Genomic DNA, 22,137 nt, shown 5'->3' with positions numbered 1-22,137 from the left:
ATGCGGGGGAAATTCCGAGGCAAATGCGGTTAGCAATATATAAGTTGTTCAAGAAAGAAACAGAAGGAAGTATTCAGTGCAGATTATAGTAGGTGACATGGGTGGCCTTTGAGAGATAATTTTCATGAAGCCTAAAGGACAAGCGCGTTTGAGACATGATTTGAAAGCAATTGCTTGAAGAAAACCTGTTTTAAACTCCCCTCATTCCCAAGCACAATATTCAAACTTACTGCAAATCCTTGGCTTGGGGAACATTTCAGGTTAGTAAAGACAAAATTTACATTTAGTAGCCAGAGGGGGAGAATGCAAGGAGGAGGAAGTAAATCATGCTGTGAAAAAAATAATCCAGTTCATAGCAATGGAGCATGCAAACACACACACACAGACACACACACACACAAAACACATGTGTATCCAATGAGGTATTTGAATATAAAACAAAAAGTAAAACCAGATAAAGCAAAATGGTGGGGGAGAAGAAAAGCAAACATTCCACTGGATTTTGATACTTAGGTGGAATACCTTTAACACAACACTCATGTGAGATAGGTTAGGCCAGAGACAGCAACCAGGCGCATTTCATGGCTGAGTGAGGATTTGATCATGTGTACAACCATTACCTATTTACTTGTAACTCAAATGTGTGTACAGTGGTACTTCGGGTTACAGACGCTTCAGGTTACAGACACTTCAGGTTACAGACTCCGCTAACCCAGAAATAGTACCTCGGGTTAAGAACTTTGCTTCAGCATGGGAACAGAAATCGCACGGTGGTGGCGCGGCGGCAGCAGGAGGCCCCGTTAGCTAAAGTGGTATCTCAGGTTAAGAACAGTTTCAGGTTAAGAACGGACCTCCAGAACGAATTAAGTTCTTAACCTGAGGTACCACTGTATGCCTTTTGAGGACAAAATATTTCCAACGCAGCTTACAAAATTAAGACAACAGGGAACTATACAGTATTTAAAATACAATTAGAGCCAGACAATGCTAAACCCATAAAAAAAATCAGCAGCTAAAATACCAGCCTCCATAAAAATGGAATGAAAGGTTGAAAAGTTCTTTTCTCTGGTGCCTCTCAGTCTAATAGATCCTGACGGCAAGCCAGAGAGCAGCTGTTCTTGCAGTCCTTCCGATAACCTGGGCCCCAACTGTTTAAGGCAGGTATGGGAAACCCGTGGCTCTCCAGGTGTTGTAGTACTTCATCCTTGACCGCCCATCATCCTTGACCACTGTCTGTGCTAGTTCTGGCTAATGAGAGTTTGAGCTAATGGGAGTTTGAGATGTGGGAAGTGCACACAGAACTCCCGTCCCTTGTAGTGGTTAGAGTGTTGGACTAGGACCCAGGAGACTGGATTCTGAATCCCCACTCAGTCATGGAGCTCATTGGGTGACCTAAGGCCAGCCTCACTCACTCACAGCCTATCCTACCTCACAGTGTTGTTGTGGGATTAAAGGAGGACAGGGAGAACCATGTAAACCACATTGAGCTCTAGGGAGAAAATATTGGTATATAAGAGCAATAAATAAAATAAGTAAACTGTGGGGTGGGGGGCAACAAGAAAAACAGGGTGCTGTTAAGCGCAAATGCTGCATGGGTGCTGGGCTTAGACTGAACCCAAACTGGCCTTTTCTATATCTCAGGCAACTACTACAAGGCTATGTGTGTGTGTCATTTTGTGGTTTACACAGCATATGAAGTTTATGAAGGGCCAAATCAGCACACAGATCTTTCATACGTTTTGAAAAACACAATTGCAGAAAGGAGTTGAAAATCAGCTGCACCACAGTTCCTCAAAATTAACTGAAATTAGGGATAAGCTGAGATTCTCTTACCCTATTTACTGAAATATATGTCTGTTGTTAACATGAAACAGAAAGCGTAGGAGAGCAATTTGAATAGGCATTAAACGTCGCATTCACATTTGCATTACAAAGCACTTTAAACAGCATTTGTGAAAACAATCAAAGATATACAGTCTGATCCCAAACATGTTTACTCTGAAATCAGTCTCTCTTTTATGACCGATTGTCCCAAATCAACAAGCCAGTGCACCAACAGCAGCATCTCACAGGAACAAACTGAAGGCTCTCAGTGACAGCAGAAGTCCCTCCCTCCTTTCCGCACCAGCACAAAATACAATTTATCCCCCCGCCACTCTCACAACTCTATGTTTTCTGTCCCCCAAAAAACTTGAAATGAAATGTTGCTTTCCGGGAAGAAAGCAGTCTCAAACAGAAAATAATCTAACCCTCCCTTTTCCCCCAGAAAAGAAAGTGGTAGCTTTTTATTTGTATTAATGCGTTCTTATCTCTTATCTCCAATCCATTCTGCGAAGGCGAATAATAGACTTTTAGACTTCAGAAGACTGCAGTGTTTCAGCTTCCTCCCATCTATTTTTTTCAGCAAGCTGAATGCTGGCAAATAAAACCTGTTCCAGAATCAATCTCCAGTTCTAGCTGCATGGATATCAAACTATATATCCCACCGGTGCTCCCTTGCAACATCACTTCTCTCTCCCAGCTACCTCCTCTGCCTTCAGATTCATCTTTCTTTACTTTCTCTGCAGCTTTTAAAGTATTGAGACCCTTGAGACCAAATCCTCTTTCTCTCTAGAATGGCTCTTTCTTCTTTTTGTTGTTACTTACAGTTTGTGAACCTTCGAAAACTACAGCAAAATCTGTGCTACCTCATAATGTAAGTGACGTACCACTAACTTACACCATAATTTAAGAAAAAAAACACTTTTAACGTTTTGGGGTGGTTTTTTTTGGAAGAAAGCAAACGTAATTTAATATGTTCTCATAAATGAATCAATAAGAGACTCTACCTCATTATAAATACCCTTACGACACATATTTAGCATGTGCAAATGATACGTGAACCACTAAATGCTAGTTTCTCGTTATTGCATAGTAGCAAGTCCCATGATCACAATAACAGTTTTTGAAAAGCCACTGGAACCATAGGAATTTATACAAGATACATACATGAAAGATCCATAGCATCTCTTTCTAAGTGAGCATGTACCTGAAGATGTTTGTGTCAGCAAGTATTGTATGAATTGGTCTTTTACATTGGGTTTTCCAACTTCATTTTTCCCCAAACTGCTCACTACAAGGTTTGAACAGAACTTCTAATTGTTCTGTTAGTGTTCTTATACATGATTTTATTTATTTGTTGCTTATCTATCCCACCTTTTTCTCAAAGAAGCTCAAGATGGAGTACATGGTTCTCACTCCCCTAATTTAATCCCTACAACCATCATGTGAGCTAGGTTAGGCCAAGATGCAGTGACTGTTCCAATGTCAGCCAGTGAGTCTCATGGCTGCTTATAGTCGCCCCCCCCCCCCGCCAACTTTGCGATAGAACAGATTTCCTTCCATTTAAAGCATAACTGCCCCTGTTCTGATGTTGCATCTCTGTTTCACCACATGGGGCACATTCAGTGATCTGAAGCACACAAGGTTTTGCTACTACTAGGTAAAGGACTAAGCAACAAGTCTGAAGCAAAAAGAAATTAATTCTCCATGTGTTGATATTGGGGTAATTACTGGTACCAGCAGCAAATTCAAAATCCTTGTTTGCAAGCCTAGCACTCCTTTCGTTGCCTATACCAGTGACTCCTAAACCAACATATCTACTGTGAAATTCAGGAGTATTTGATGAAGCCAGTGTAGATGTGCTTCGTTAAAACGTCTAAATGCTGCAAAATGTCTTTAGATTGTACAAGCCTTGGCACTATATGAAATTTCAAGAAATAGGTAGGTTTCCAGCTAGAAATCCCTTGCAAGCAATCAAGAATAAGCCATCCACTATTACTCTTTCAATCAATATAATATCAGCAAACCAAAAGGTCATTTCCATTCACACCTGTCTTCATAACCACTTTTAAAAATGAACCTCAGTAATTTCAATTTTTTCCCTTAATACACACTGCAGCAGGATAAATTTCAGTTAAAATGGATCTTTGCTATTCAGCTAATCAAAATATCCTTCCTCTGGCCAGCTTAATCACACTAACCAAGAGTTAGCACACATTTCCGAGACAATGTTAAATATAGACTATCATGCTAGGCAAGGTTACTGCTTCATTCTTGTGCAAACGTAGCAATGTAAAAACAGCCCTCAGCAGCTTCCTTCCCAGAATCATGGTTCTTTAAAAGGTTTTCTCTAAGGTAATCAAGTCCACTTTCCAATATAGTGAAACATTTCAGTGCATGATATTTTCCCTTGCTATTGTTTAGAAGGTCTAGAAATGCAGAATACTCAGATTTCTAGGTAATTGTCCAAGTGCCCATCTGTTTTCAGTGTTAGAAATTCTCTTCCTGAGCTTCAAGAAAGGGCCAGCTTTTAAAACCTTGATAATGCCCTAAAGGGACATCTGCCTCAACTTGAACTTGCAAGCACAACTTTTGGGAGCAAGTGTATTGAGTTCCAGGTGATTGCAATACAGATGCCTCAGGTCAGCTGCTGGATGTATATACTTCATCATGGTATACAAATGCAATTTCAAAAAGAAAGAGAGATTGGCTACTCTACAGATGCTTGCCTCAGGTTTTTATGCAATGAAGCCATAACCACATACAGAATATTCCTAGCAAAGATCACGTGATCTTCGGAAAGCTTTTCATGAGAACTTTTAAATAAAATATATAGATACAAGCTATGTGAGCAGGCATTGCCCTGAGATAGGCATAAAGCTTCCCAGAGGAGTACATTGTGTTACATGCAAGTAATGAAGGGAAAGATATGCCTATGCACATTCTCCAGCAGAAAATAGAACAGATATAGGCAGAAGGGTACAATTATTCTAAGCACCATTTCCCCCTTGAGTAATAGCTTCAATTCCTTTCCTCTTTTCACCATCCAGTATAATAGTGTTGCTTGCCTCGGAAAAGATTTGAAAGAATGAGCAAGCAGTAGTAAACAAGCTAAAGAAAATATTTCTGCCTTCCCATACAATCCCTGCATCTGGAAGCGTCTCACAGAAAGCCAGAGAAAGTGTAACGTTTAAATGTCAAATGTGATTTATTAATATGCTGCTTCCTCAACAAGTTTACAGCAGCTTCAAAAACACAGAAGTTATAAGCATATAATAGTAGCCACAAAAACAAGAACCATAAATTAATAAAACTATGTGCAAGTTTTTCCAAATATATTTAACTTTTCAAGGGCTCATAGGAATTGATGCGCAGAAATCCATGTATCAAAATGTTAAAATAAAAGTAGACTAAAGACAGAAAAAACCCAAAACGAAATCCAGGTATCGTATTTCCAGTCCTCTAACCATAGTTTCGAGATTGGGAATGAACGATGGTAATCTCCTCTCCTGTTGTGAGCACAGATCTCCTCCTCCCAGTCTCGTTTGTTCTAACCATAGTTGCCATGATGCCTAAACTGAGCAAATGATGGCGCTGGAGGCATGGTATGGAAGTTAACACCAACCACAGTTTGCTTCATTTGGATGGTATTATATTACCTAGAGTCTGTATAAATCTGTTCAAAAAGGCATTTGAACAATACTTCTGTTTCCTCTTACTCAGAAAGTTCCGTGACACAAAATGGAAAGTATTCCTGTGGAAAGGCTCCACAAAAACATTCCAAATAGCTTCTATTCAGTATGTTTTCTAACAGAAAAGTTGTCTTTCATGCATTTTCTACCTACCATTCAAAGAGGAAATTGGCAGTGCCATCAATTATTTATTCAGTTGTTTGCCTGCTTATTTCAAAAGCCTGGTAGTCCATAATAACATTTTTTAAAAAATTATCTGAAATAAAATACCCACTTAAACATAAAATATGCATGGTATACTCCCCCCCCCCCAAGTTGGCTTTGTGCATGGATTCTGAGGGTGTGTGACAAAAATAATCAGCAGTGACTCATTTTCTCCCCAAATTATTTTTGCTTCCTATTATTCGAGTCACCACTGAGGGAGTCACTTTGGAGGGATTTTGAGAATCTTATTGAGGCATACAAATGGCAACATATGTTTACTTGCAGTTGGTGAATTTGGTAGGGGAATTTCAGAGACCATTTCAAATGGTGATTTTGTCCCCCCCCCTATATGTGGATAAATGTGGAGACACATTTATCATTTAAAAGTAATTCCAGCTGCTGCCATGTTTCACTCCCCCAGAGTGCCTTGAGAATTATACTATCCTCTAGTGCTGAGTGGAGAACTCTGTCAATCATGGCAAATGTATTCCTCCCTCCCTCTCCCCCAGCATTCTAACTCTTGTGTCATTCCTGTGAACTAGAGAAGAAGCATGACAAGGGTCAGAGTTGATACTGCTGCTACCACCAAAGCCACCAGCAGATATGTTGTTGCTTAGTCGTTTAGTCGTGTCTGACTCTTCATGACCCCATGGACGCCAGGCACTCCTGTCTTCCACTGCCTCCCGCAGTTTGGTCAAACTCATGTTGGTAGCTTCGAGAACACTGTCCAACCATCTCATCCTCTATCTCATCCTCTATCATCCCCTTCTCCTTGTGCCCTCCATCTTTCCCAACATCAGGGTCTTTTCCAGGGAGTCTTCTCTTCTCATGAGGTGGCCAAAGTATTGGAGCCTCAGCTTCACAATCTGTCCTTCCAGTGAGCACCCAGGGCTGATTTCCTTAAGAATGGATACGTTTGATCTTCTTGCAGTCCATGGGACTCTCAAGAGTCTCCTCCAGCACCATAATTAAAAAACATCAATTCTTTGGCGATCAGCCTTCTTTATGGTCCAGCTCTCACTTCCATACATCACTACTGGGAAAACCAAGGCTTTAACTATACGGACCTTTGTTGGCAAGGTGATGTCTCTGCTTTTTAAGATGCTGTCTAGGTTTCTCCCAAGGAGCAGGAATGTAAACTGTAGGGGGGGGGATAGACCTGCACTCCCTGCCCTGGAATATTTTGGCAACAAACGCTCCTTAAAGTGCCTAGCTGAAGTTGGTGCATTTCAGTGCATGAATCTTTTGCCCAACGTAGGGCTCAAACCCACGACCCTGAAATTAAGAGTCTCATGCTTTACCAACTGAGCTATCCCAGGCTTCCAATGGAGCTTACTCCCTACTCTGTGTATTTAGGAATTCAATCCTCTGCACTTTCATTTGGGAGCACGGTGAGCTGAACTAAGTGAGGTGTACTTCTAAATAAACATGTATAGGATTGTGCTGTAAAATGGTGAAGCAAGGAGGAAGTTGAAAAGTGAGTGACATTTCCTTTAATTTGCTCACGGTAAACACTTACAAAGGAACATAGCTTTATAATTAATCATTGTCTCTTAATAATCCTGAAAGCTTTTTGTTTTAGAAAAAAAAATTCAATATCTGCTTTGTTAGCCTAAAGCATTTGCTTTGTTTCTGAAGTAATTATTGAATCTGACCTTTACCCCCTGCTTTAGAAACCTGACACTGTTCTAAACCACACATAATTAAAAACTTAATCAAAATAGAAAACCATCAGAAAAGCAATTACAATTAAACTTTGCATTATACAACATGCGGAGTTGTAAGCTCATCCTACTTTCCAAACACCGAATTAATATTAAATGGAAATTTTTTGTGATAACAGCCTGAATAACAGAATGATGCCTACATTTATTGAAGCCAAAGACAGGAGGCAAACACAGGTAAAGCGGGAAGCTAATTATAGACAAGGCAGAGAAAGAATTATGATTCAGTTTTAAACAGTACTTCCAAGGATTCCACGCATTTTGACACCTGTAGCAGAAAATCCAACTGGAAGCGCCCTCTGCACTCTGATTAAAAACATGAATCCAAGTATCTGATGATTCAACACCCTCTACTGATGCTTGCAATCTGCTATCTAAAGATGGTTGCCTCACCCTGTATGATGCTAGCCCTAGCATGTGTACATAAAGAAATGCAACTAATAAAGTTCATTTGTTAAATATCTTTATTCATTACATAACCTTCATTGCATATGGCACCAGGCAAAAACATTTCTCTTCTCCCAGGGCTTCAGCTAATTAAACAATCTACGGCCTTTAAAACTGCAGGGGGTCTTGTTTTTGTTTGTTACTCCGGTATGTATTTTTATGTTGTAAACCACCCTGTGTTCCTCAGATGAAGGCAGGATAAGATGAAGAAACTTGAATAAAATACTGGGGGGGGGGGGAGCTGACCCTCAAATATTTTAGGGGTATGTGTGGGTGAAGGGACCTTGGCCTCAGGAGTTGGCTCCTATGGATGAAGGGCAGTATAGAATTTATAATTTATAATTAATTATAATTATTACTCCCATAATCCCATTGGCTATGCTGGCTGGAACTGATGGAGCTGGAATCTACAACATCTGGATGGTACCACATTGCCTATCCCTAACTTTAAGGATTATTGTTTTATTTTTTTCAGTACAAAAATGAAAGGTATATATGCCATCCATAGTAAAATAAAACAGACACATAGAACTGCATGTTTTGCATTTGACATTTTAAGCTTCCTTTTGTGAAGAAAGGTATGTGACAGGTTTTTAACTATATGGAAGAAGCTTGTGGCCTTATTATGTTAATCTGTAGCATATCTTCATCAATAACTACAGACAAACGTAACAAAGCCTCATCTCTTTCTCTCCTTTAAAGGCCTTGGCTCATGAAGCTGATAACATCTTACAACCCCGCCAAAAAACCTAGCTTCCTCCAATCAAGTGTCCTTTTGAAATATAGGGAAGAAAGCAACGATTACCAGAGAACCAGCACTTCAGATAAATACTGTTATTTTATTCCTGATCAAAGCTACAATTTGAAGTTTTCAATTCTTGTCTTTGATCAAGGAAAGAACCACACACTTTCCATTCAAAATGTTGAAAACTTACTAAAGAATGGTTTCAGCCTTACTTCAAGTTATCTGCAAGATTAGGTATCTTGAAGCAAAAAGAACAGTTTTCCCAAGAATCTTAAACTGCATCAAGAATATGCAAAGGAAATTCTAGATTATTATTTTTTTAAAAAAAAACTACCAGTTTAATGTAATATAAACTTATCAAAAGAAGAATATGAAAACGAAAATTACATATAGGAAGAATTCTGTGGTGGAGGAGCAATTCCGTGCCAGAACTGTCACATTCAATGTCCTTCCAGATGGCCAAAGGCAGGATGGTAGGAGTGGCTTTTCCCTCGTCTCCACCATTAAAAAAGAGATTTATCTTCCCATTGACCCCTGTGGAAGGGAACTTACTATACCAACTTTGGAACTGGCATACATTTGGGCCCTTCTGAGGTGGGGGTGTTGAGTAAATTAGGGAGCTCGGGATCCTCTGCATCACCCTACACACCACCCCTTCCTCACCACACACATCACTAGGATAACACTGCTGATGGAACATCTATAACCATGGAGCTTTCCATAGGTGTACTGAGGGAGGGGTATTGACAGTATGAATGCCACCCTACTGCTGGGCATCCCTTTCAGAAAGCAGAGGAGAGTTTACATTGTCCCCAACAGTCACTCAACTAGGCTTTATCCAGCTTTGGAACTGCTCTACATTTGCATGTTAAGTTAAAATTGAACCAAAACTATTCCCAGGTATGAGTATACTTTGCTTATCTCTAGCTTTCAATCAGCACTCTGTGTAAAAGTGTTTACTTATAGCACAACCCCTATACCTTCTACTTAGAGGTAAGATCCATTGGGTTTGAAGGGGTTTACTCCCAGGGATGAGGGCAAAGGATTGCATCCTTCATAATTTACAATATCCTCAGCATCCCTGATATCGTGTCAACATTGGATTCAAAAGTGGTGCCAATGGGATTTGTTGTTGGGATTTTTTTTTAAAAAAAAGTTATTTCCACAATAATTGTTTTTAAATAAAGTTGTCTGCCCTACTAAAATAATGCCTTTGTATTGGAAACTGAAAAGGGAAAAGATTGGATTCAGCTGTAGAAGAATAGCATTTAAAATCTTTTAAAATATTTCCTACTTTACATGTATACCCCAGAACTAATATGCAAAAGAGCTATGCAAGACCTATGGAGCTCTTTTACATTCTACATAGCCTTGTATAAACACAGAAAAAGCCAAAGACATCTTGGCAATTTGGAAGCTTGCTAAAGCCACTGTTTTACAAAGCAATCCTGAAATTGTTCTGGTTTTATACTTAAAGAATGTACCTCCTCCTGATGTTCTAAGACTGAATTAGGTAGTACAATTAACCCTCAACACAGAGTGATCCATTAAACTATATGCACACACACACAACATTTCTACTATGCCATGCTTGTGAAAAAATTATTATGAAATACTTCCTTACCTGGGGATATTATATAGAAGAAATCTTTAAATTCATCCATCCATACTTCTGCAAGCCGTCTATTGTTCTTGTTAATTACATGACCGGTACCCCCAGGAAATGTATAAGGCGTAGCTTTTCGAAAGACGTGACCAACATGTGAACATGTTACAATCTCCAATGAGCCTCCACACTGCCAGATCTGAAATGCAAACAGGAAATCAAAATTAATCAGCTTGTTTTCAGACACCAAATTAAATTTTAGGCTGCGACTTATTTACTGTACCAGGACTACAGGGTGAGATGTTGAAACTCAAGCGGCATGTCATTCCTGAATTTCAGCTACGTAAAACTGCAGGTGCCTTTACCAAATTGATTTACTTGTGAGATGTCCCACTGATTTCAGCAGAGTTTAGGACAACTCAGGTCACAACTTGGTGGGTACATGACAGCAAATTCTTGATATGGCTGTTATTAAACTGTTGAACTCTCCAGATATGGTGGCCCAATCTGATCTCAGTCACAGGTGGCACAGAGACCTGAATACAAGAAGTAGGGAGGGCCCTGATCAACTCATTCTCTGCAAACTCTGATATGCACTGATCTCATCTCATGGAATTATATGTAGTTATCCTTACATAAAAAATGATTAGAAATTTGTATTTTCAGAAGGAAACGTAGAAATGTGCATCTTGTGAAGAAAGCACTTTCAAAAATACATATTTAAATATTATTCAAATGAAACTCTTTGAGTGTTTTTTATGATGATGATGGAATGGGACAGAATGGTTGGATGAATGAATTGCGAAACACCAAAATAAGGTGTTTCTACCCACTTCTATTGGGAAGTGCTATCAATTGCAGGAGTCATTCACAGATCTCAGACCTGTGAGACTGCAGCTCACAAATCTCACTGTAGGTCAAAACAACGAGTTTCATATTGCTGCAGAAGCAGACACAGAAGATTTGCACATGTTTCCCCATTGCCTTCTGTAACATGTCATCTAGCCTTCAGACAACTGACATTTCATGCTGATTTGATTTTGTCTCACACAAACCAATAATTGCCTTCTGTACCGGAGTTAAAGCGTGAGGGATATATATCACAACATCCATTTTCACCAGAAAATGAAAGGTCACCATATCAAATACAAGTCATATACATCAGCTCTTGGCTCATGGGAAATGTGTCTGTGATCACAGTACTGCTAAACTGTCCTATGGAGCTTAGAAAGAAAATCTGCGGAGACATAAGGAAATGGCTTGTTCCACAGCCTAATACACCACACAGCAAGCTGGATAGAGCTTGCTAGCTGGCAGGTGCAATCTTATAAGAGGCGTTTCTCTTCTCTCTTTCACAAACACACACCCTCTAAATGTATTGGCATATAGACAGATTTAATCACTAAACCAAGGCACTGATAAGTTAGTGTCTTGCTTAATTATTGAAATTGGGTGATAGGATTCAGAGAGGGATCCTTGCATGGCACCACAATTTTTGGCTGCTTCTCCATGCTAGCAATGAATTTTTCCATAGCACAATAGTTAAAGGGAAAGACCCAAGGACAAGGAATCCACTTGTCTTGCAAGACTGTTGTGAAGGGCCTAAAGAACCTGCATCTTTTTAGGTGATCTAAGCATATGTGTTGATAGATTTCTATTTGTGCTCTCTCAAATTGTGTGGTGCTTTAAATATTGCATCTTTCACTCTGACCCTGATTAATGAAATCTGGCTGTATGTTAAAGTGCTTTTTTGTCACAAAGGGAATGGAGATTAACATTTTAAAAATCTGGTTCCAACTGCTCCCACACCATCCTACCAGACCATCACTTAAACTTCTATTAAAAGGCTGAACTTGGCCAAGCATCTGTTCTAAAGAAAATGAATCTCTATTAAAGTCCTCGGCATTCCAACTGAACATGGCTACATTTTTGTTAAGTAAGAACAGACTTGAGCATTTAAAGATTATTTGTATTAGTGGAAAGGTTGCTATAGAGACTGATTGCAGAGTTTAATTAGTTCTAAAGCAATTACACACGTGTATATTGGTGTATGTATATATATATGTAAACAAGTTGAGATCATCCATGACAATATCAAAACAACTTTCACAGTTCAAGGGCAAGTAGCCAAGTCAAGAGCATAGCAAAATTTGAAAAATGACACAGCATTGTTCTGGGGGGGGTGCGCTTGTGTGTTGTTGTTTTTAAAATTAAAATAAAAATGTAACTATCAACAACCACCAACCCCTCTCTTTAAAGAGGTAAAAAAGTAAAGGACCCCTGGACGGTTAAGTCCAGTCAAAGGCAACTATGGGGTTGTAGCACTCATCTCACTTTCAGGCCGAAGGAGCCAGCATCTGTCCACAAATAGATTTCTGGATCATGAGGCCAGCAGGACTAAACCGCTTCTGGTGCAACAGTACACCGTGACAGAAACCAGAGCGAACAGAAATGCCATTTACCTTCCCACTACAGCGATACCTAATTATCTACTTGCACTGGTGTGCTTTCGAACTGCTAAGTTGGAGGGAGCTGGGACACTCCAGGAGCTCATCCCGTCATGGGCATTTGAACCGCTGATCTTCTGATCGGCAAGCCCAAGGGGTTCAGTGGTTTAGACCACAGCGCCACCCGTTCCTCTCTCTTTAAAGAAAACTCAAGGTCTTCCAATGAAGCTGAATGTTGGAGGATTCAGGACAGATAAAAGTTCTGCATGCAGCACATTGTTAAAATGTGGAACTTGTTCCCACAGGAGGCAGTAATGGTCACCAACTTTTAAACAGTATTAGAGAAATTCATGGAGGACAAGGCTGTCAATGGGTACTAGCCATGATGGCTATGTTCTCCCTCTGCTGTTAGACACATTATGCTTCTGAATACCAATTGCTGGAAACTGCAGGTGGGCAGAGTGCTGCCATAATCAAGTCCAGTTTGTAGGTTTCCCATGGGACTAGATGGGTCATTGGCCTGATCCAGCAGACTTGGTCCTATAGCCATTTGATGAGAATAGTCCTACTACTAAGAAAGCTCAGCAGACACCAGTAATTCTAAAAGAGAAGTGTAAAAAGCACAGAATGCGGCATTTGGCACAGAATGCAGGTTACAGAATATCTTCGCTTTCATTTTCTAAAAGGAAAAAGGGCTTGGCCCTTGTGACTAAGGAAAGAAGCTTGAAAAAGTGCATCACTTTCCCCTATGACTAACAAAAACCAGTCTATATAAAACAAACAAACCAAAACAAATAAATTGCAGAATAAATTGCAAATGTGAGGGGGAAATGACTAATTGATACAGATTGCAAGTAATCAGTTGAGACATAGGAGTATTTTAGAGATCAGTTTTAATCTTAGATATCCCACTGCCTCACTGTAGCAATTTGAGATGACCAAGTCAAAATGGACATGGGTATGAATCCGTAGAGCGCTTTTTATTTCAAAGAGAGAATATGGTGATCCATGTACTAAAACAAATGACTCCAAGGCTTCAGCCCAATTTGTTCAGAGATCTTCAATTCCCATCACTATATGCAGACATTAATGTGACTGCTGCTTGCCAATAGTTTAATTTGCTACGGATTTAATTAACAGTTTAATTCCAGTAGGCTGGTAGACTTAACATATGCTCCCACCAAAAAGTTCAGTGGGGTTAGATGGAACTAAATCAGAAAGAATTATTTGAAAAGTCTATGAGTGAAAACCCTGCAGAATGCTTTGTGCTGAAAAGCAGTTTTTGCTTGAGGAAATTTTACAGATAGTTGGCAGTGAAATAGGCAATTTAGAGACACATTTGGAACTTGTATATTGCTCCCCAGTGAATATGAGTGACTCTCCCTTTGGGTGCTACGCAGAAGGCCAAGTATGGTAAGGATAGTTGCATTGCAGGGCTAGCCAATGCGGTGCCTTAATAGGGTTTCCAAAGTGTGCTGCAGTACTGCTCCTGAAATATGATTAAAAGCTGTTTTCTTGAAATAAAATAAATTTGAGCATTTCCCCCCTAAGGACATCCCTCAAACCACACTTCATGCCTGCAATAAAAAACCTCAACCATACCCTGAAGTTCCTAACCCAGAAAGATCAAAGCAAGCTGCCAGGCTTCCATCTATGTTTTCTCTGCCTCGTCCCCTCAATATACTTTCAAGATTAACTTCTGGTGCTGTGGTAGGGCCTGGATCCATAATTTTCCCTAATATGCAAGCAGCTCACACGGTCAGGTAAATGCTGGCTTAGAGAACAAAAGGCGTGTACAAATTTTCAAAGGATTTCCCACCCACCCACCCAAAAACAGGATGGGATGGGCTTGATGGTCAACACTTGTGAAATGACACAAACCAGATTAAGAACATTTTGACCACCACCATTTTCTTTTTTCTTTTTTTACAGGAATACGTATTTGGGGGGCTGGAATGCAAAACATGATTCTCAGTATACCATTTCTTACAGGTGTCTTAATTAAGACTCGTCATAACCTGGAAGATCTCTTGTTCTAGGTTCTCAGCTTTTTAGATCAGAACCATGCTTTTACTCTTCCACATTGTTGCTGTTTCTTCTCAATGCCACACCAGTCCCTAAAAACATGCACATTTCACAGATATTTCTACAAGGTGTATTTTATTACTTGCAAAATGAATCTGCCATCTTCCCTTCCCCTTTCATTTGATTATTAAGCTGTTTTCCTCTCCAGCAGCTGGGCAATGTATCTTTATGATTTGCTGTTACAAGTCACTGTCCTTATTTAAAAAACAAAAAACAAAACAAGAGACAAAAGCAAAAACCTGGCAACTGTGCAAGCAGTGGGGGAGGGGAAGAATTTCCTTTCAAGCCAATTTGTTACTTATATTCCCCTAGTCAAGCGAAAGCACAGCTAGGCTTCAGATTTTCACGTCCTGCCAGCAGCTCACTCTGTCGCAGACTATACAATGCAATGCGGAAAGTGACAGACTACAGTATATAATTTGGAATCATTAAACCCACACAAAATAAATTTAGAACATGGAAAACCTATTGTGTCTTCAGGTTTGTTTTTAATTTAAAAAAACCCACCTTGTAAATGTTTACAAACTCCAGTATTTTTGAAATTTTAACACTATTTGGGCTCTCCATCCATCCTAAAAGGGCTCAGACTACATACTTCACCCAAACACAGTGGTTTTATGTTTCACAATAAGAATCCTTGAATATCATCTAATTGCACCATGGACATGTTTTAGCTATAAGCATCTAATGAAGGTACCAGCATGGCAGACAAAATATGTAGCAAAACATCGCAAATGACATAGTTATTTTTTTTAAAAGGGTGGAAATCACAACAGTGCTTATTGAAGAATCCGGACAAGGAAAGCATGACTAAGATGCTGTAGACCAGGGGTGGCCACTCCCGAGACAATCTACTCACAGAGTTAAAAACTGGCAGTGATCTACCCTCTTTTTAGGGACTCAGGTCAAAGATATGTAGCTTTTAATAGGGGAGCCAAAGATGTTGAGCTTCTTTGGAGGGGAGCCAGTGATCTACCACAGACGTCCAGGGATCTACCAGTAGATCACGATCTACCTGTTACAATAATGAAGCAATGCTGCTGCAAAGTCCTAGCTTGAAAAGTAAACATGATGGGAATGTTGGGACTGTTCGTGGGAAACAGAGGGACAGTCATTTCACAGTGCGAAGCACCGGAATTAGCTCAGAGTGTAATATGAGCAGTACAGGAAGTACAGGAAGTGTTTGACACCACACTGCTGGAGTTTGGAGAGAGCAGTCATGTTTTTTGTAACGCTGCAAAGACAGAAATAAAGGCATGTAAATACGTTTCTGTCTATCTCTTTCCCCTGCCTGGGAGGGGGGGCAGGAAAGAGGGGTGTGTTCTTCTCACATTTGAGAAGAATCGCCAATCGAGACCTTGCCTGCGCTTGCTGGGGAATGCAACCAGGGAGGTCAACAGGGAATCAAGCTGGGTGCCTGGGACTGCTGCCAGCTTCTCCTGAGAAGGGCTTGAATTTCCCGACACTACCTGTTGAACATGCCTGCTGTAGACAATGTATTATATAATATCCAGTGCTGTTTTTCTAGAAAAAGGCGTGTCAGAATTCTTTTGTTCTCTTATAATGGAAATGGTGTCCACCTGAGAGATGCTGGAACTGAGTGCCGGTGAGTTCTGACTAAAAACAAAAGCTCTGATGATATCTAAAGGGATCCTATGTTCTCTGCCATTCCATGAATATAGACTAAGGCTACAATCCTATACTCAATTAGCAGCTATTATGTCCCACTGAACACAACAGAACTTATCTCAGTAGATATGCTAGCATTGTACTGCAAATTGTGGGCCCAGAATATCACTAAATATGAATTCACAAGGAGATTTTTTATTTTTCTGTAAATCCTAGTGAAGATTTTCAGTACCAATGCACTCAAATTCATGTAGCGGTTGGATAACTTGTCCGTGGTGAATTCGCCCATACAACGCCAACTCCCTTCCTTTCATCACAAACAGAACACACTTAGAGGGACCCATCTATGGATCACACACCACATTCAGCTGTCTTAAGTCACAAAGATAATACAATCTCCCTGCAGATATATTGTGTGCCTAAAACAACAGGCAAACGTAATATAAATTACACTGCAAAAAGAGTTTCTTAAGATGAAATAGTTATGCCCTTATTATTTTCCATGTAAGCTACAGAGATGGAAGTTATTTGCCCTTTAACAAGTAGTGCACAATTATCCTGTTAAATTCACAGTACCAACCTGTGTGGTGGGGTACGGCCATCTTTCCAACATGATTTTATAGCTGGAATGGGATGGGACAGAACTCCTGTTACCACTGCTTTGCTGGGAGTGGCAGCTGTAGCACACTGCAGTGATGTGCTGGTGGTATTCCTGGCCTTGGTGTGGTAGGTGGGGTGGTTTTCCAGCTCTCACAGCCATGCCAGGGGCCAGGAAAAACACACAAAACCTCAGGGGCCAGTTGGCATTTGAGCTGGGCTCCTGATGGGTGGGGCTTCATAGCAGACCTGAGTGAAGACTTCACCTATCCTGAGAGCATAAAGGTGGGGTGAGCAGTGGATTTGGCATTCCAATCTTCGTGTGCCTACCCCTCCCACCCTTCCTACTTTGTTGTGGTTGTCCAAAGGGAATGAGACAACCGAAGTTTCAGACTTTCTTATGGGTTAGTGTAGGTTGCTGTTTGCCTACAGACCGATTGGCTGTGTCTGCAGGTTTTGCCTGCCTCACAGCAACCATCATAACTTTAGGGTGTAAGAAGCACTGGGCTGGGTCCCTAGTGGAGATGGGCAGGGATGCCCCCCCCATACCATAGAGGAATCCCCTTAAAGGATTGTGGAAGATGGCACTTCCTGTCCAGATGCCCAATTCAGGGGCATCTGCCAATGGACAGGCTGGTTGATCATTGACTACATGCCCAATGCCTGTGTCAAACCTGTTTCATCTGTACTCAATCAAGTTGATGTTTAATTTGAACCCAGCACATGCCTCTTGGTATTTATCTGTCCTCTATGCACCCCACTGCCCAGGTCCACAGTGGCCATGAGGTCAGGCACACACTCCCAAAATAAACCTGTCCAGTTCAATCATTACGCTAACATAGGCTCCTCTAGGCATTTTATGTTGTAAACAGTCCTGCGATCTTTGAAAAGCAGTATAGAAATTTAATTTTTTAATAGTAGCCTATCCAGTCTTACATTGCATTAGACTGTGAATAAGCAAGGCTCCACATACCAGAGCTGCATGCCCCTTTCAGTTAATAGTTTAGTAAAATAATCCATCCTAATTCAGATGCTTTATGCAAGCATCCTATACAGTGTTGAGTTTTGCAAATAATTCCCATTGTCTCTTATGTAGGATTTTTTTTAAAAAAAGGAACACAAGTTTGCACACATCTTTAAGAAACTCTTTTGCATCCTAAAGTCTACTTAAAAAGCAAACCCTAAAATGCCAGTTTACTCTGAAATAGAGTAAAAATTATGTGAATAATTGTGCTGCAAAAATTCTGAACCTCAGTAAAAAAGCTCAACAGCAGGATATAAACTCTAACCTTCCAAGCACATCAGTTTAGGATTAGCTATAATAAGATACAGGATTAGCTACATCTTGTGACAAGGAGAAAAAAAACGTAGCTGAAGAATAGATGAGTCACTGCTTCTCATTGCTAGTTCCAAGAGATAATCCTTGGGAACCTATCCTGCTGTAACACTCTCTGCCTATCAAAAGCACAGTTCTTCCTATAAAGCCAGGGGATCTACCAATCAAGTGATTAACAGGGAACATAACCAGGAATATGGATTTAGGCCTATACACAGCAAAGCTTTTTAAATTAAAGGAAGATTTAACAGCAACATTCAATGCAATTGTGTGTGTGTGTGTGTGTGTATACTGCCCTACATTAGAGTGGTTAAGAGGGGTTTGCTGAATGTCTAGGTTTCCCTGTGGATGATCTCTGGTTAAGAGTTTAAACCTACATAATAGTTACATTCAGAAATTCTCGCCCACACATTAGCAAAAATGTCAATTGCAAACATTCAGAATCTATTAAAAGAACAGCCCAAATACAAAGCATTTTGAATTCTATTGCTTTCCGTGAGAATTAAACATACACAACGTTCTGGCCATGCACTCACCTTACAGTGGGTTGGGTGTTACTCAGAAGCAAATTTCCAGTGCTCCCGAGTATGAACTAGGTGAATTATTGTGTCCTCCCTCTGAAGGAAAGGATTATCCACTTGCTTTGGGCTAAGCTGGGAAACACTGGAAAGCCAAAGGACTCCTACTACTTCGGTGCATGTCCAAAGCTAATAGGGGGTGAGAGGTTGGCTGCTATGTCCTCCCCCAAGTATGGCTTGTGGGCGGATGGGATCTATCTCTCCTACCTGTGTGATCTTTATTTTGATCTGCCCTATGATATTGACTCCTATCAGCACTATCAGCTGTGCTTGAATAGGGCGCCTTTCCATCTCTGGCAACATTGCTTGCAGTAAATTTCAAGCCACTGGTAGTTTCCACAGGTTGTCAGAAACTTTAAGACGGAGTGGATGTTTCCATCCTTTGCCCACTCATCTAATACAGTCCTGCCCCATTTACTAGGCAGGAGCCGATGGCAGCAGAGAGGAGTGGTGGCACCAAATGCTCCATGTTCCAGTACCTTTCCTGGCTCCATAAAACAGAGGTGTAAGAAATTAAAAAGGATGAGATTTGTGCCTTGCATGGAAGATGAAATTGTGCTGTCTTTGTGTCCCAGAAAGAAGCATGCAGGGGATAAATAAGAGAGATTTTGAGATATCAGCAGTCAGGAGGGATGCACAGATACTGCTTTCCAAGCAATGAGTTAGGTTGTGTGTGTATTCCACTCTGAGAAAATCATCGGAGAGATGGGGAGTGTATGTATGTACTTTTTATTGGTCCTACCCATGTTGGAATCTGGCCCTTGGGCTCAGAAAGGATCCTTAGTCTTCCTCTAGATATAATAGGCAATTAGTTCTGCTATGAGAGGCATGTACGAGGGCTAACCTATCCTATCAGATGCAAACCAATTCTAAATAATGCAGCACAAGATTGTATATTGAATCATTTATCATATCTTTCCACTTTCCAGGTTATCTACTAGAGTTCAGTTTTCTAGTTTTCATGCATTTGCTAAGGTTATTTACAAAATAAAGAAATTTCCATGAAAATTTCCATTTCATTTTTGTCCTGGGCAGTAAACATACAAATGACTGAGATTAAGTCAGTTTGCTCTAGGACATGAATGAAATTAAATTCCTTTGTAATAATGATCCTCATTTGGAAAGCACAGTTTTAGAACCCCGTTATTATTTTCTTTGCAAATTCATGACAAAAAACATTTGGAAGCTCCAGCCAAAGAAGCTTGATGCTTTTCAATATGTTGCTATCATTAATTATTTGAGTGAAAGCTTTGATAATATAAACAAATGAATTAATAAAACACAATTTTCAAGAAGGCAGAGCTTCCAAATAGTCATATATCGCATCCAAAGAAAATAAAAACCCACAACTCTAAAAATTTAGCTTCAAACCAAAAATTGCAATGTGGATAAAACAAGTAAAAAGTACCCTTATTGTATACAATAACATTTTTTAAAAAAACAGAATAATTGTGCCAGTTATCAGAAAAGGAAGTAAAATAGAAAATTACCCTAAAAGACATTTCAAGATTTTCTCCACCCCAGATATCCATTCCTGCATCGTAAGTTCCTATCTCTTCAAAGTAGTTTCTGTCAATAGAAAATAGGCCACCAGCCATAGTAGGGGTCCTAGTTGAAAAACAAAACAAAAACAGAAAGGAAAAGGATTTTTTTGTTTTAATGTATGCTTTGTGGAATTTAATAAGTGACACTATAGCACATATCCTCCATACACTTTAGACATAATTATATTCTATTTACTATAAGCTGAAGGTGCATAATTAGGCATCATAGTTTCGATTGCCTGCACATGCAATTTCTGGTCATTTAATTCTTTATTTAAGACACCTAAACTGCAGCTTTATCCACATATGGGTTCCGGGGCAGTGTACATAAAAAGCAGAAATCTTCATACTTCAATATATATCTAAATGATGCATGCATTTAGAATACATTCCAAAAACTGGCCAAATCCTGCATGCATGATAAAAGCTGCTTTAAATTTGTATATGTATATCATCTTATATTTTATGCCAATGGAATGCTGTATTGGGTTTCTATATTCCTCTTCTAAAATAACCTAAATAAAATATGACATATTTAGGGGCAAGACTTTTGATGTATTTGACTCCATCTTGAGAGTGCTCATAAAACTGGTGGGCACAATCACGTTACAGGATTGTAAACTCTTGCAAGAGACAAATCCAGTTAGTGTGCTGTTTTATACAAACAATACTGTCCGAATCCTTGAAATTATCCATTATACTCTCTATATATATTTTAAAAAGTTTAAATCAGTTCATTTTCTTTAAAATCTGTTTAGAGATGCATACTCTGCAATAAATATAATGGTTCCACTTTAAAAAAACAAAAACCCATCATAGACGCATTAGAATGAAGGATGGATGTTTTATTTCAATGATCTGATTACTTGATTCTATTGGGTATTATAAACATGTACTCTAAAGTGCCTAACTGAGGAGCTGAGAATGCAGTACTAAGTCTTAAGTCATTTGATTGTTATTGAATATATTCCATTGATTTATCGCAATGTATGCATTGTGTATTTGATACCAGAGCAGGTTAGACTGGTTTCTTCTTTTGTCTCCATAATTGTCTAGGCAATTTTTTTCAGGTATCCACTGTTTAAAGTGGTATGCAGGAAGCAGAAACCAAGCAGGATGTAGGGAGCGAGAAATGTGCTGTTTTCCTTCTTTGCATGATAGGTGAAGTCAAAAGACTTCTATTGCAAATGTGTGTGTGTGCAAGCACACATGCAAGATGAATAATTACTTCTTGTGAATTATTCAATGGTTTCAATGGAACATATGCACTCAGATTTTTCCCAAGAACATGTATTATTCCACTTAATTCTGCTCATTATTTTTGATTCATAACTGGGAACTGCATGCAAGTATTTTCCTCTATGTCTTAAGCTTGAACGGAGTTCCTTGGGTTGTAGGCTTTTGATAAGTTACATGGCCACAGAGTTCCATTTTCTAGATTAATCAGCAAAGGAATTTCTTGTACATGGATCTAAAACCACAACGCTGTAGCTGATAGAACGGGGGGGGGGGGGGAGCACTTTTCTCCTAGATGAGAGCTCTAGAAGATTTTGAGCTATGGTTTATGCAGCAGCAGTAGTACCCAATGGTGGAACTGTTTGCTGGCTTGAAGACATGGGCACCATTCTCTCTCTCTCTCTCTCTCTCTCTCTCTATCTCTCTCTCTCTCTCACACACACACA

General features: G+C 39.7%; 1 protein-coding gene across 2 annotated transcripts in view; it reads right to left on the bottom strand.

Annotated features, from left to right (window-relative positions):
- Positions 1-22,137, bottom strand: part of GALNT13 (polypeptide N-acetylgalactosaminyltransferase 13) — a 151,306-nt gene that overhangs the window by 42,518 nt on the left and 86,651 nt on the right. For both annotated transcript variants that reach the window (XM_081929109.1, XM_081929110.1), the window contains exons 7-8: positions 20,402-20,519; positions 10,258-10,438 (exon numbers count right to left, since the gene is read on the bottom strand). In XM_081929109.1, the coding sequence (XP_081785235.1) occupies positions 10,258-10,438; positions 20,402-20,519 (299 nt within the window). The remainder of the gene's footprint in view (positions 1-10,257; positions 10,439-20,401; positions 20,520-22,137) is intronic.

The sequence above is a fragment of the Podarcis melisellensis genome, assembly GCF_964234715.1.
Source record: "Podarcis melisellensis genome assembly, chromosome: 1".
NCBI classification, from domain to species: domain Eukaryota; kingdom Metazoa; phylum Chordata; class Lepidosauria; order Squamata; family Lacertidae; genus Podarcis; species Podarcis melisellensis.
This window is presented reverse-complemented; position numbering and strand designations above follow the sequence as displayed.